General features: G+C 42.5%; 1 protein-coding gene across 8 annotated transcripts in view; it reads left to right on the top strand.

Annotated features, from left to right (window-relative positions):
* The first annotated feature begins 1,893 nt into the window (after nucleotides 1-1,893).
* Nucleotides 1,894-13,917, top strand: part of MICU3 (mitochondrial calcium uptake family member 3) — a 57,688-nt gene continuing 45,664 nt past the window's right edge. For 4 of the 8 annotated variants that reach the window (XM_056334421.1, XM_056334436.1, XM_056334445.1 and 1 more), the window contains exon 1: nucleotides 1,894-2,222. In XM_056334421.1, the coding sequence (XP_056190396.1) occupies nucleotides 1,941-2,222 (282 nt within the window). In that variant the 5' untranslated portion in view covers nucleotides 1,894-1,940. The remainder of the gene's footprint in view (nucleotides 2,223-13,917) is intronic. The other 4 variants (XM_056334455.1, XM_056334472.1, XM_056334412.1 and 1 more) reach the window with 1 other exon arrangement.

Genomic DNA, 13,917 nt, shown 5'->3' with positions numbered 1-13,917 from the left:
TGGTATTCTAAAACACTGACAAAAATGCAGTAACTACCATCCACCCCAGATACCTGCCTTTCCAGACATAGCTCTGAGGTAATTCAGCCTCAGCCATGCTTACAGTTGCATGATCCATCATATTGACAAACATGGCCACAATTCTGCCTTGATACAGTATCATAACCACTGCAATGTTTCTTAGAAATGGAAAATGCATGAGAGTGTCTTGAACTTATTGAAACGAGCTGTAGTTTGTGTATTTTCTGAAATCTTGTTCATAATAATATAAAAAAAATCAAAGATTTTTTTTGGGGGGGGGAGTAGGCAAGGGGAAGTAAAACTGGCTGAAACTTTGGAATAACATATTTATGTAGAAAAGACAAAGACTGAGGCTGCACTTGACCAGTGCAAAAAGTGCCATAAAGTTTGCTGTGACTTGAAATTGCATGCAGTTTATGAAGTTTCAAGGTAACATAGGTGGCGTAGGCGGCGACACAGGTTGTACCATGGAGAACATCCTAACGTGAAATGCATGACAAGGCCTATCACCCATCAGCATCAGGCAGGGACAAAACGAATGTGCTCATCTTTAACTAGTGCTTGGTTATTGCTAGGGAGGCTGCCTGCAGCCGAGAATATTTATGAGAGGCTGCTGACATGGCAAGTGTCTCATTTCCTGATGAGAAGACCTCATAACACAAAGAGTATGAAAGGGTAGGAGATACCGTAGTCTGGTGTCACTTTGAAATGAACAGAAAATAACCTTGAAATAGGGACCAGGAGAATGCCCCATTTCTGAGAACCTGAGGCACAGGGAGAGGTATTGGAGAGAGAGGCCAGATGGGCCTGGAGAAGCCAGAAGTTTCCAGGCTACAGCATTACTCTCTGTTGGTACGTCGTTTAGCTCCCTGTTTCACATTTAGTTTCTAAAAACTGTTTATTGTGAGGATAACTGCCACCCACAGGTACACCAAAGGACACTTTACAGTACAGTCCAAAAAATTATGGAAAAACTTGCCAGACTATTAGCCAGCTTCCAATGCATTTTAAAACCGAGGATTTAATATGCCAAATGTTAGTATTCCAGGCATTGCTGTTTAATTTCCTTTTAACTGAAACAGTCCTCAGGCATTTAGTTCCAGCTGTGTATCGGGCACGCACCAGGAGTTTCCAAGGCTTTGGAAACAGGCTGGGACATTACTAGGTTTTACAGGACAACGGAGTCACAGCAATTCTCATTGTAACAAAGATAACTAGCATCACTGGATGCTTTTAATAAAGCCTTGGCAGTAAACCACTGAACAATCTTGATGCCACAGCCACTCCAGCCTTCAGGGATACCAGGCAAATGAGGTACGGCTGGAAGCTCTTGCTTTGCTGAAGCCAGTGATTCCAGGTTTCTGCCAAGCAACACTGCCAGGCCGTGCGGGCACGCTCCCGGGGGTGAGGCCGCGGGGAGCTGGGTCAGGCCCCGGTGCCCGTTCTGACCACAGGCAGCACCCGGCCTGCACGCCCAGCTGCAGCCAGGCCACGCACAAGCTGCGGCCGCACTCGCGGCGGTTTCCACACATCGCCCCCCCCGGCACTTCGGCTCCTGCCGCCCCCACCCCCGCCCGTTCTCCAGGCTCGGGCTAAGCACCTCGCACCCCCGCTAACCCGGCTGCGGCCCGCGCAGGCTGGAAACGGCCCGCGGCCTGCTGCCGCCTGCCCCGAGCGCCGGGGGCGCCGCTCGGCGCAACCACGGCGGGAGCCGGTGCCCGCAGCCGGTGCCCGCAGCCGGGAGGCGCGGTGCGGCGCGGTGCGGCGGGCCGGGCTGCGGAGCGGCGCGGCGGGGCAGGTGGCGCGGGGCGGGGACTGCGGGGGGCCTCGGGCTTCCCCACCCCTTCCCCGCTTCTCGCGAGGCTTCTGCCGGCGCGCCGGGGGCTCCGTCCGCCGGTCGCTGGGGCGGAGCGGCGGTCATGGCCGCCCTGCGCGCCCTGCTGCGGTGGCGCCGCCGCTTGGGCCCCGCGCCCGCTGCGCAGCCGGCGCGGCGGCTCTGGGCCGGCGGCGGGGCCGGGGCGGCGGGGCTGAGGCGGTGGCGGCGGGAGCTGGGCTGGGCGGCGGGGGGGGCTCTCGCCGGGTACGTGGGGTACCGGCTGTCCGAGCGGCGGCGGGAGGCCTCCCGGGAGCCGGCAGCCGCCGAGCCGGGCGGGGCCCGGGCGCTGCTCTCCATCCCCGTGGCGGCCGCTGCCAAGGAGACGGTAGGTGTGTGCGCGCCGCGCCCCTCCCGCCTGGCGGCCCGGCGGCCTCGGCCCCTCGCCGCGGCCTCGCTCCGTGCCGCGCCCGGCGGGGCCGCTCGGGGTGCCGGGGCCGCGCCGGGCGCCGTCAGCTGCCTGGGGCACCGGCCGCAGCCGGCGGGCATGGGGGAACGTCGCTTCCCGCCCTTTCGCTGTGGAAACGTCCGTGCGAGGCGGCGGCGGAGCCGCTGCTCGGGCAGTGTCGCAGAGGTGACCCTGCGTGGAGCCGGCCCCGGGCCGGGAGGCGAGGCGGGCGGCCGGGCAGGGCCCGCGGCGGATGAGGGCAGAGGCAGGGGCTGTAACCCGGCCTCCGTCGGGAGCCCAGAGCTGTCGCTGCAGCGTGGTGGCCGGCGGCAGCACTGGCGCTGCGCCTCGGGATGTGCACCCTGCGTGTGGCGCTGCGCTGCTGGTGGCCTCTGGAGCTGTCCTGGTCAAGCCCTTCTTTTTCTTTAATAGAAAATAATATTTTGCAAATGGAACCACAGCTGATAGTGCAAAACCTGTGTTCATCTTTTTCATATTTAGGGCAATTACCTTTTTAATACAAAATTTTCTGTGGAGTGAAAGGTTTATGCAGAGCTTCATAAGAAATGATAGCACTTGGTGCAAGTAAGTAATGCTTCAGTTGGACAGGGTCAGCGATAACGTTGGTTGACTAGCCATGGGTAACAAAAAACAGTTGACATGAACCTGGAAAATGAAGTTTCCTTTGATGGGGAGACAGTCCTGCACTGTGCCTGATGTAACGTATGGTAGTGATAGATGTTTTTTCATTAAAAAATTAGGTATTTTTAAAAACGTCAAGAGCAGTGATTAGGTGCTTTGTCAGTATGGCATCTGCTAAGATTGGAAATCGGTGGTGCAAATGTCCTGCTTTCTATACATCAAATTGGTCTTACAATCTGTTTGGGAAGAGGTTCTGCATTGTTACAGTGGAGTCCTTGGGCTTAAGTGTGGACGTTGTTAGCCCTTTTGCCCAGGGTTGTGAGCCAAAAGGCAGATTCTGTGGGCAGCATCCTTTATGAAAGGAAGTTGAGCCAGGTATTTTTCATTATTCATGTACTTGTTGTCTTGCGTGTGGTACTATGGCACAGAGGACCTCTTTCAGCTTTTCATACTGTTTTGATTTGACAGAACTTTGCGTTGTTTTACTTAGCCAGTCTTAATCTTCACTCTTCCTTTGAGGGAAATGTGGTTGCTGCACCTTTGAAAAGTCAAGAATTTTAGTGTGACGTGTAATTAATCGATTTTCACACACATTGCTATAAAAGCATTGGGGTTGTGAAGTCAGAATTAAGGTTATATTTGAATCAATGTAAAATAAAAAACTTATAAAATGTATCTTCTATGTATATACTGGCAGTTTTTTAAAGACAAACACCATGCTACAATGTGGAAAAGGGCTGTAATTAATTCAGTTTCCCATTTGCATAGCAGAAAGTTTGAAAAATTAATTATTATTAATAATTATTTTCAAATATTTTCATAGTGTATATATACTACGAAATATATATTTTTATATTATATAAATAGTATATTTCCAAATAGCAGATCTGAGTGCTTAGCATTCCTGAAAAAAATACCTTTTCAGTTGAAGTACCCCCCAAAATGCAGGTCGAATAACTGGAATTTTTGGTCTGAGGTGGTGGGATCCTGTGCTTTTTTTATTATTGACTGTCATGCTGCAGAAAGGCTTGTGTGGCAATGGGGAAAGACCATAGTTTAATGCCGGATCTAGCGGCTGAGCTACCATAGTAGTTTGACCATGAACTCCATCGGTGATTGGTACTTCATTTATGATCACCCTCTAGACTTGTGGTGACCACGAACTCTTTCATTACAGGTTTCTGAAACACCTCCAGAGGTGTCTTCTAGGGGAAAAAAAGAATGCAAATGCTGTTTTCAAATTGCATTGAATGGTATTAATGGTATTCGGCAATGGTATTGTGTTGTAACATCCTTTATTAGAAGGCTGAATTGATTTTGCCTGAGTGACAATAACTCAATTCTCAATTTTAAGTGCTGAGCTTGCAACCTTAGTAGTGTTTAACAGTTTAAAAAACGTAATAACATTTGAAGTAAAAAAGTCTTTCATGAAAAGTCATTTAAGTGTCAGTGTTACTAGCATCAAGGCTGGAGCTCTTGATCTGCTGCAGAGTGTTTAGAGTAGTGGCTGGAGAATGGTAACCTGCAGTTTCTGTATAGATGAATTTGATGGAAATGTGATGCATGTTTTGCTAGGAGGTTTTTATGATTCTGTCATGTACTGACCAGCAAAGAATGATGAGGCTCAAGTATCTTGGGACCCTCTCCAGCTGCTTTTGGAAGGTCAAGAAGTAGCCAGAGATGTTTCTCCTTTATTCTTGATTCACAGAGTCTGACACTGTTTTCTGAGGCTTTCTAGGTTTGTCTTTCCCCTGCTTTCCTATTTCCCTAGCTCCCCATTTCATATCCAGTCTCAGTCTGCTTTTCATTCTATCAAGGCAAATCATGCAACATCTTTTTTTTTTTTTTTTCCTTCCATCCAATCCAAGCTTTTCTACTTCATCCTAATAGTTCCATTTGCGTGCTTCTTCCTTAATCTTGCCTTCAGCAGGACACTTTTCCCTGATGCTATTTACTTGGATCATCAGAAGCAAGGAGCAGGTGGTGTGGTGTCTCTGCACTCTGTGTCTTGCTCTAGAGATCTACAGCAGCTGGTAGAAGCAGTTATACTGAATGTTTCTTGCATCACCCCTGGGGCTCTGACCAGAAATGACCAAGTTGAAATTTTGCAGGTTGAAATTTTGCAGGAGGACCTAGCTAACAAAATGAATATTTCTGGGTGAGGGTTTCTATAGGCTCCTAACTTACTTCTTAACAGAACAACCACTAAAAAAAACCCAGTCCTGTCACTGAAGCGACCAGCCCTTGCAAAACCTGAAATATTTTCCTTTAAAATGTGGAATTGCTGGAGATTCTTTTTACGATGTTCTAATGTGGGCAAAACAAAATGTATCTTCTCCCATAGTTTTTGGTTCCATTAAAAAATCCATCCTGAAACATTAATGGACAATGGAGATTTTAATTTTTAATGGTTAATGTGTAGTAAGTTTTTAACTGAAAACAGTATCACACGGCAAAGTATTCAGATAGTCAGTGTTCAAGACTATTCAATATAGCTGTGCCTGTCTCATCCTTATTGTTGGGGTTTAACCCTGGCCAGCAGCCACCACACAGCCCCACACCGCCGCTCACTTAACCTCCAGAGGGAGATGGGGGGGAGAAGTGGAAGGGCAAAAGTGAGAAAACTCATGGGTTGAGATAAAGACAGGTTTAATAGGTGAAGCAAAAGCCGCGCACACAAGCAAAGCAAAACAAGGAATTAATTCACTTCTTCCCATGGGCAGGCAGGTGTTCAGCCATCTCCAGGAAAGCAGGGCTCCAGCATGCATAACAGTGACTTTGGAAGACAAACACCTTAACTCTGAATGTCCCGTCCCCCACCAGCTTTTTCTTTCTTCCCCAGAGCTTTTATTGCTGAGCATGATGCCATATGGTATGGGATATCTCTGGCCAGCTGGAGCCAGATGTCTCGGCTGTTTTCCCTCCCAGTTTCTTGCACAGCCCCAGCCTGCTTGCTGTGGGGTGGTGCAAGGAGCAGAAAAGGCCTTGACACTGTGTAAACACTGCTCAGCAGTAACAAAAACATCCCTGAATTATCAACACTGGTTTTGTCACAAATCCATAACTTGGCACCATACCAGCTACTGTGAAGAAAGTTAACTATCCCAGCCAAAACCAGCAGACATATCTAGTCTTGAATTCCTATGTCTTGCTTATTTCTTGAGATGAATTTTCATAAAAGTGTAATAAGTGGAATGGCCTTGTTTCATCCAGGCAGCTCCAGCAGACAACAGAATAGCTTTTCTGATCCACCTAAACACTAAAAAAAAACAACCAAACAAACAAAAAAAAACAAATTAAAAAAAAAAAACCAAACAAAAACCGGGAGGCGGGTGGGCAGGGAGTTTAACCCAGCTTACATCTTGACTTTCGCAGAACAACTTTCTTCTTGCAGGTCACCTGCTTCCAGATAATGTTCATATGACCTGTGAAAGTATCTTGAGAGTTGTGCTGGTTCCAGTTAGTACCCCTACAGGTTACTTTTCTTCAGATTCTGTCACTGAGTCCAAATAATGCTTGGCAGTGGTGATGGAATGCTCTGAGACTAGGTTTATCATATACACCTTGGTAATTAGTTGCTTTGTCCTACTGCTGTCATCTGGTATTTACTGATGCTCTAGTATTTATAGAATAAATAAGTTTTAGATTCCAGGACTAACACTGATGATCGCACATATGTTGAGGGTACACTTTCCCATTCTTGGCCAGTTAAGAAATGAGGTACATCATTGAGAGTAACAGAAAAAAAACCTATGAGTCTCTGAGAAACAAGTGTCAGAGTGGTCTGCAGGTGTTTCTCCCTGTTCTGTGAAACTCCTACAGTGTGAAACCTGATGAGCAGCAAATTCATGAATTTATGTACAGGTGACTAAGAAGTGCTTTGTTAAAAGTCAAGCTATGATATGTGTCACCAACATGAGGTCAGTGGTGTGGCAAACTTTCTGAACAGATAGATCTCACGTGGTCAGTACTAAAAAATGTGTGCTTGAGCAAGCATATCATTGCAGGTGTTCTCATAGAGAGTAAGATTTGTTACAGAAGCAGCAGGAAACTAAGCTCCCTACAGGATTCCCTTTTCCCAGAGGCTTTCTGAGAATGATCCCAGTCCTGACTAGCGTTGCTGCCACATAACATTTCAGAACCAAAGTAAAATTCTGCACTCAGAGCTGCTGAGTTTTTGTCTGAAGGTTTTGGTGAAGACTGGGAGCACTCTTCTAGCAGCTCCTTTAAAGTCTAGGAGGTGCTTATGCAGAGCAGCAAACTGTTTGAAAGCACTGTTATTTTGATACAGATTCTCTGTACTGACAGCTGAGAGCAGTATTGACCCAAGAAGAGTTGTGCTCCAACATACTGATTGTGGAGAATTTACCTTGCCGGAACATCTGTGTATCGTATTTTTGCAGCAAAATATAACAGTTTTAGAAAAACATAATCCACTGTCAGAATTCCTCAGAGGAATTAATACTTGTCCTCTAGTTCCTTGCTTCCATGTTCCTTCCAAAATTCCAGTGTCATTTGTAAAGCATATTAAAATGATCTTGGAAATACTAATGATGCCTCTTTGCACTCCAAAGTGATCTCTTCTCTAATCCTATTGTCATTGTATAAAGGTAGTGAGCACTGGGTCGCTTTATTTTTATGAAATACTCTGAGGATCACTTCCTTTAGAGGTGAATTTTGAATTAAAAGGGGGTCAGGGAGAGACAGACACAGAATATGTACTTTATCATGTTTTTTTGAAGGCACAGTCATTTTCAGGAGAAGGAAGCTGTATGCTTCGAATGTTTCCAGAGGTTTTTTTCCTAGTACCTCAGCGGTACTGTCAAACTCCCTCTTTGTGAAAATACTCAAAAGGTCAAGTTTATTTGTAGCAGCACATTTCTAAGTGGATTACATCATGTATTTCCATCTCTGTGAAATGAAAATCAAGACTTTTAACTCCAAAAAGTATGGCAAACTCCCCTAGGGAGGAGATTCTCCTGCCTGCTCAAAGAGGAATGCCATTCCAAGAGACACATAAAGCATTATTTTTACAAGAACCACTTGCAACTAACCTTTTTTTCACAAGCGTTGTGCATTTCATGTCATAGGTCAATTCCAAATGTAGGAAGATGGATTGCTCTTTGGCTGATGACATCTGAAGTTCCTCACTGTTATCATCCTGAGGACGCTGCTTACCAGCCAGCTGAAGAAAAAGGAGGGTTTACCTTTTGGCATTAGTTCTGTGTTCCTCAAGATGTTAAAAAAGGATGATACATGTTTGGGACAGACAGGTCCAGCTACTAGTGTGTTTCAGTCTTGCATGCAGTGAAGCATATGGATATGTATAGCAGGATATATGCACTGACTAAAGCTTCTTGAAGAACTGCTAGAAGTTAAGTAACTTCTGCATGAAACTAATGTAAGAACGACTGTTGGAGAATATTTTAGCATTATACTTATTCTGGAAGATTTCTGGAAAAGCTGTGCTTACGGATAAACGTTGTTACCCCAAGGATTTCCTGTAACAGAATTGAACAGGACCCTTTTTACAGCATTTTAAACACATTCCAGCTTCCTATGCTTGTAAATGTTTTACTATAATAGTATCCTTATCTTAGTGAAGCAGGATCAACTAACAGAATTGTTGGCTGTACTACATCTAAGTAGTCTGCTAGAAATATAACTTCAGTAAGCATCAAAACAGTTTTGTCTACTTTGGGATTTTCCCACACTGGGAACTTGACGTTTAACCTTTTGGCCACCCAGCATGAAAACAAAATTGTGCTACTTTTATCTACATGGGAGCATATTAAATAAGCCTGAAGTCAAATATAAATGAAGGAAGTAAGGAACAGTGTTGCTTTGAAAACCTTTTTATTTTAATAATTTGCACAGATTCTCATTGATGGAAGACAGATTACCTTGCAAGCAAAAATTCAAAGAAACTCACTCACTTGAAATAAATTAGTTAAAGATTAAACTACTGTAACAGAACATACTTTTGACTGTGAGCAAAAGGCACTTTTGGTAGTAAATGTTGGTTTCTTTAGTTAAAATAGTCTCACCTTTATCTAAGTTGGAAAAAGCAAGAGAACACTGATTTGACTTGGAACACAGCAGAGTTGTGGGTTTTTTGTGTGATATTGTTGAAGCTTTTTGCCTCATACATGCATCCACAGCATGTATATATTTTACCTATTTGTTTTGTGAAATATTTTACACTATTGGTAGATACTCCCAGAATCTGGGAGTTGGGAGTATTGTTCTGGGTGTTGATAATGGATACTTGCAGATTGCTTCTGCAGAGCTTCAGGAGCTTGTAGGCATCAGTTTTTCTAATTTTCAAGTGAAGAATCTTGTATCTGGCATTTAAGCTTGTCTCCATGGGAAAACTAGATCTTTTGCCACAGAATAAAACTTCTGAATTGCTGACAACGTAGTATGAGACTTAACACTTGGCAAAGTACATTTCTTTTGTGTTTTTTGATAGAAAGCGTAATGATGACAAGTTTAATCTTCTGCAGTTCCACTGAACCTGGGATATATCATTACCAATCGTTGATATTTTCAGATAGTTTGGAGTCATAACTACTGCAAAATTTTAGTATTTTGATGTCACTCTGAGCTTCTGTCTTGTGTTAGACCATCTTGTGGCAACGTAGAGTTACTGCATGGATTTCACTGGGAGGCCATACAGGTTGATTCATGCTATACAAAATTCAGACAGACCATATCTCTGAGGTAGGAGAGCCAGTAAGACAAACATGGGACCAGAAATGGAGATGAGCCCATGCTTCAAGGAAGTTCAAGTACTATTTAGAGAAACTTTTGGTGAGAGCACAAGGTTTACAGGGCATTTTGACTTGTGTCCATTGGTAGATGCAGTGCGTGAGAGATGAACCCAAAATGGGAATGCGTTTTGGACGCTAATTTTGCTTAATAAAAAGCCTAGGATTTCTTCACTCAAGTTTTTGCTGTGAGTAGAGGGAGAAAATACAGAGGGGTATCACTTTAAAGGAGGTTCTGCAAGGAATGCTGTCAAAGTTGACCTAAAAATGTTGAGTGTCCTTAACAAAGACCTTCATCTAAAGGACTGCTGCTGTATGAGACACTTTGTGGTATTACTGTTGCTTTAGATGGCCCCCTCTAAATACAGTACTTCTAGAAAACAGGAATTATCTTAAGTCCTTGAAATATGTGAGTGAGAGAGAATTATCATCATATTTTCATTTGCATAGTAAATTTGAAAATTTTGAGGCCTTTTCCAGATATTTTAGGCCATTTGGAATATGCGTAGCATAGATTTACAAAGGAAGCACACAGAACTGAAGAGTGATACTCTGCATTCAGAGAAGTCCCCTGCCAAGTTAATATTTGGTCTTCAATTTAATTTTTACTTACCTTTTTTTATAAGCTGATGTTAAAATGGACATTCTTATGGGAAATATTTCCCTGTGTTTCCTTTGCCTGGTGACGGTTTGCATGTCAATGCTGAATACATTTAATTCATTTTAGAAACTGCTTTGAAATGTCTCCCCTGTGAGAATGTCTCTCCTCTGTGAGAATTAGGCATGTGTATATATATTTCTGTGTTGGGGAACAGCAAGAAAGTACGTCAGGATAATTTTTTCTCTTCAGCTGATTTCAACTTAGCTTATAAGAGCCACCGAGTCTCTGTTCTTCATTTTGCAAAAGGCAGATGAAAGCCAAGACTGCGCGTAGCAGCGCCCCAGAAAGCTGCTGTGCTCCTGCTGCAGGCCTTTTACAAGGGTATGACACAGGAAGACACGGGGTGGAAGGTAAAGGCATAGCAACAAGGTACCAGAGTTTGAGGGAGGAAGAGCAGAAGGATGATAACCATGAGCTGTTTAATTAGAACTATTAACATGTAGATTTTTTTGAGAATAGGGAAAAGATAAAGCATTGTTCATGAGTGGTGATGGGCTTCAGTCTTGCCTCTTTTTATTTACTTCATGAGGTTGGAAGGATGGAAGTTCTGGCTACCAGCTAGATTGTTGATTTCAGCTGTGGGGCTCTTTTTTTTCCCCTAGAAATTCTAATAACAAAGTAGGTTGGTATACATGTGTAGGTAAACCAGAGCTAACCTGCTACACCTAAAATTAAGATAATACTGTCATTGGGAGAATTGTGACATTCTGCTTGAAGGAAATGTCCGTGTCCAGTTTTTAAAAGGCAGAGAACCATAACATGTTACAACATCATAGTAATTAGTAGGCAGGGTTGCCAAGAGGATTAGTAAACAGAAGCATAAAAAAATCTCCCCTCTTTTGTTTGTCAAAGAGATGTACTTTCATGAAAGTTTTTGAAGATTGTTGATAATTACAGAGAGATTTAGTCTGGATAAGCTCTTGAAACTTCAAATAGAAATTGGAATCTTACTGAATCCTGTTCACTCCTTCACCAACAGTACCTTCCCTGAGGTACTCAACGTCTACTTTCTGTGCCTTGTCTATGTGTCCATTGGATTTGATACTGATGCTGCTACAATAAGATTGCCTAACCTGGGCATAAATATGAAATAAATCACTTGAGAGCAATTGGCATCACTAAGGTTCTCATACTTGCCTCTCTGGATTATGATCTGCTGATGCTGGGGAAAACAGGAGACATTTCATCATTGTGTGGAGACAAATCTCTTAAATGAATGCCTGAAGAGGTGTGAATTGATGTCATACTTCAGACTGGCTTGGCTTTTAATCAGCATATTGATTAGTTCCTAATAATTGCAGCTTTTATGCAAGAGACTTAAAAGTTGTTGTATGTTACATAAATTGATTAGCAGTAATAGAAGAAGAAAAGCTCTGAACAGGACATTTGGGAAAAAAAAAATATTCCCAGAGATGGTGTTACTTGTCACTTTGCTAAGGTGTGTGCCTGCAGTCTTCTGCAGCCAAACCTTGCTTTTATTTGGACATTCAGTGAATGGACCAGTAATTTAATGCATGTTAAGCTCTGTGTACATTTGTTTGAAACCGTGTTGGATCAATAGCAGAAGCAACTTATTTTGATTCTTTCAAATAAAACAACAAAGTTCAAAATGAAGTGGTATTTTTATTTCTTGGAATAAAATTATGCTTAAGTTTGCATTTCCGCTTCACTTTAACTTGAGGTAGATGGAGCTTGCTGTTGGAACAGGTGACATTTTCTTTTCTGCTGCAAAGCTGCACATTCAGGTGGCCTAGGTTTTGAAACAAATAACTGTTCTTTGTAGATCAGGCTTTTATCTGGGTAAAAAAATAACCAAAACAGAAGTTCTCAGTCAGACCAGCTCCCTGATCCAGTTTGATGTTTGGAGAAATGAAAGTGCCAGAGCAAGTGCATGCAGGGTATGGAGAGTTAGGGAGGTACTGCTCTTTTTGGTGGCAGGCTGCATTCATGCCAGGTTACAATGACTTTGAGCCACAGCTTGAAGTGCTGGCATTGCTATATAATGAGAGAGAAGCTAAAATGAGGCAGAAATTAAGGTTTTGCAGACCTGAGTACTGACATGAGTTAAGTTTAAGCATGTATTGAGAAGTCCATATTTGCAGTATATTTTATGCTTATAGTAGCATAGAGTACTTAAGATAATGTTGAAATATGTGTCTGAGAATTTAGCAAATGCTTTTCCAAGTGTCTCAAGCAAAGCATTAAGCAGTAGTACCCCAGATACTATGAATTTCTTGAGAGAGCAAAGAATCTCAACATGCTTTGCAAATACTAACAGTGGTCAAAACTACAATGATATTTCTGGAGTGATACATTATCCACAGATTTTCCTGATTAGGTATGATTGATTATGACTGACTACTATCAATTATACATACTGCATATGTAATATGGCCCTGAAGCAGTTTCTTTTCTGAAAATTGACTTTGCAGAAATACTGCTGTATTACTTATGCTTACAACCTGCATATATTCAAAAGCACGTTTGTAATAGTGATAAAATAACATATGTATCAAATATACGATAGATTATTAAACTTCAGATACAGGGATAATCAGTTATGTAGCTACAAGCTCTATCAAAACAATTGAGTTGTGTAAATCTCACGTGAAGGCATAGCTTGAATGCCACTGGACTGCTGAAGGATTAGAAGGACCACAATACTTAAATCGTGAGATAGGACAGAAATATTTTGGCTTGCATGTGAGTATGTCAGAAGAGAATTCAGCTTTTTTCTGTCATTTTAAGGTGAGTTTGTAGGTCTGGCTGTTAGATTTTATTTTTTTCTCCCCATATTTAATTTGATAATCATTTGAAAATGATTAAAAACACAAAGATTAGGTTTAAAGCTGCTTCTCGGGTAGAGGTGCAGAATGCTTGTATATAAAGCGGTCTACTGATAATGAAATGATTGTATAAATATTTCTGTTACTCTTATTTTCTATGTCAGTTTTTTCCACTGCAATAAAACATTTTCTCTCACAGACTCATAGAAACAATAATTTCAAAAAGACTAGAGACCATCCAGAAAGAGAACTACACAGTCTTTCCTTCTAGAAAGCTGGTTAAAGCATCCTAGCTAAACCATTGAAGTACTAACACCAAATGCATAAAATCAAGAAACTGCGAGTCTTCTGTTACACTGTGATTATACATACGGTTTTTTTTGTTTTTTCCAAATAGAAAGTGTTTGACCTCTTCTAGACACATTGGGTTTTGGTGTGTCTATTTTACAAGCATAATTTAATCTCCTAGTTACAACTGAGGCCATAAAATTTTGACTTCCCAATATAAATGTGCCTTTGCTTCTGATTGCTGAAATCTGAAACCTATTTTTAGAATGGTTTTGGAAAACCAATTTCCATTTGTAGTTGAGGACTGTTACCTCTTAGCTGACAGCAACTGCAGACACCTCACAACTCTGTGTTTAGTTGCCCCTCTGAAAAAAAAAAGTTTTTGTTTTCTTAGTTGTTAAAAGAAAACATAAACATTAGTTAAACATGCATTTTCTTAGTTTGACACCTGAAGAATTTTAGGGATATTGTATGAAATGACAAGAATA

This window comes from Falco biarmicus, chromosome 1, assembly GCF_023638135.1.
Source record: "Falco biarmicus isolate bFalBia1 chromosome 1, bFalBia1.pri, whole genome shotgun sequence".
NCBI classification, from domain to species: domain Eukaryota; kingdom Metazoa; phylum Chordata; class Aves; order Falconiformes; family Falconidae; genus Falco; species Falco biarmicus.
This window is presented reverse-complemented; position numbering and strand designations above follow the sequence as displayed.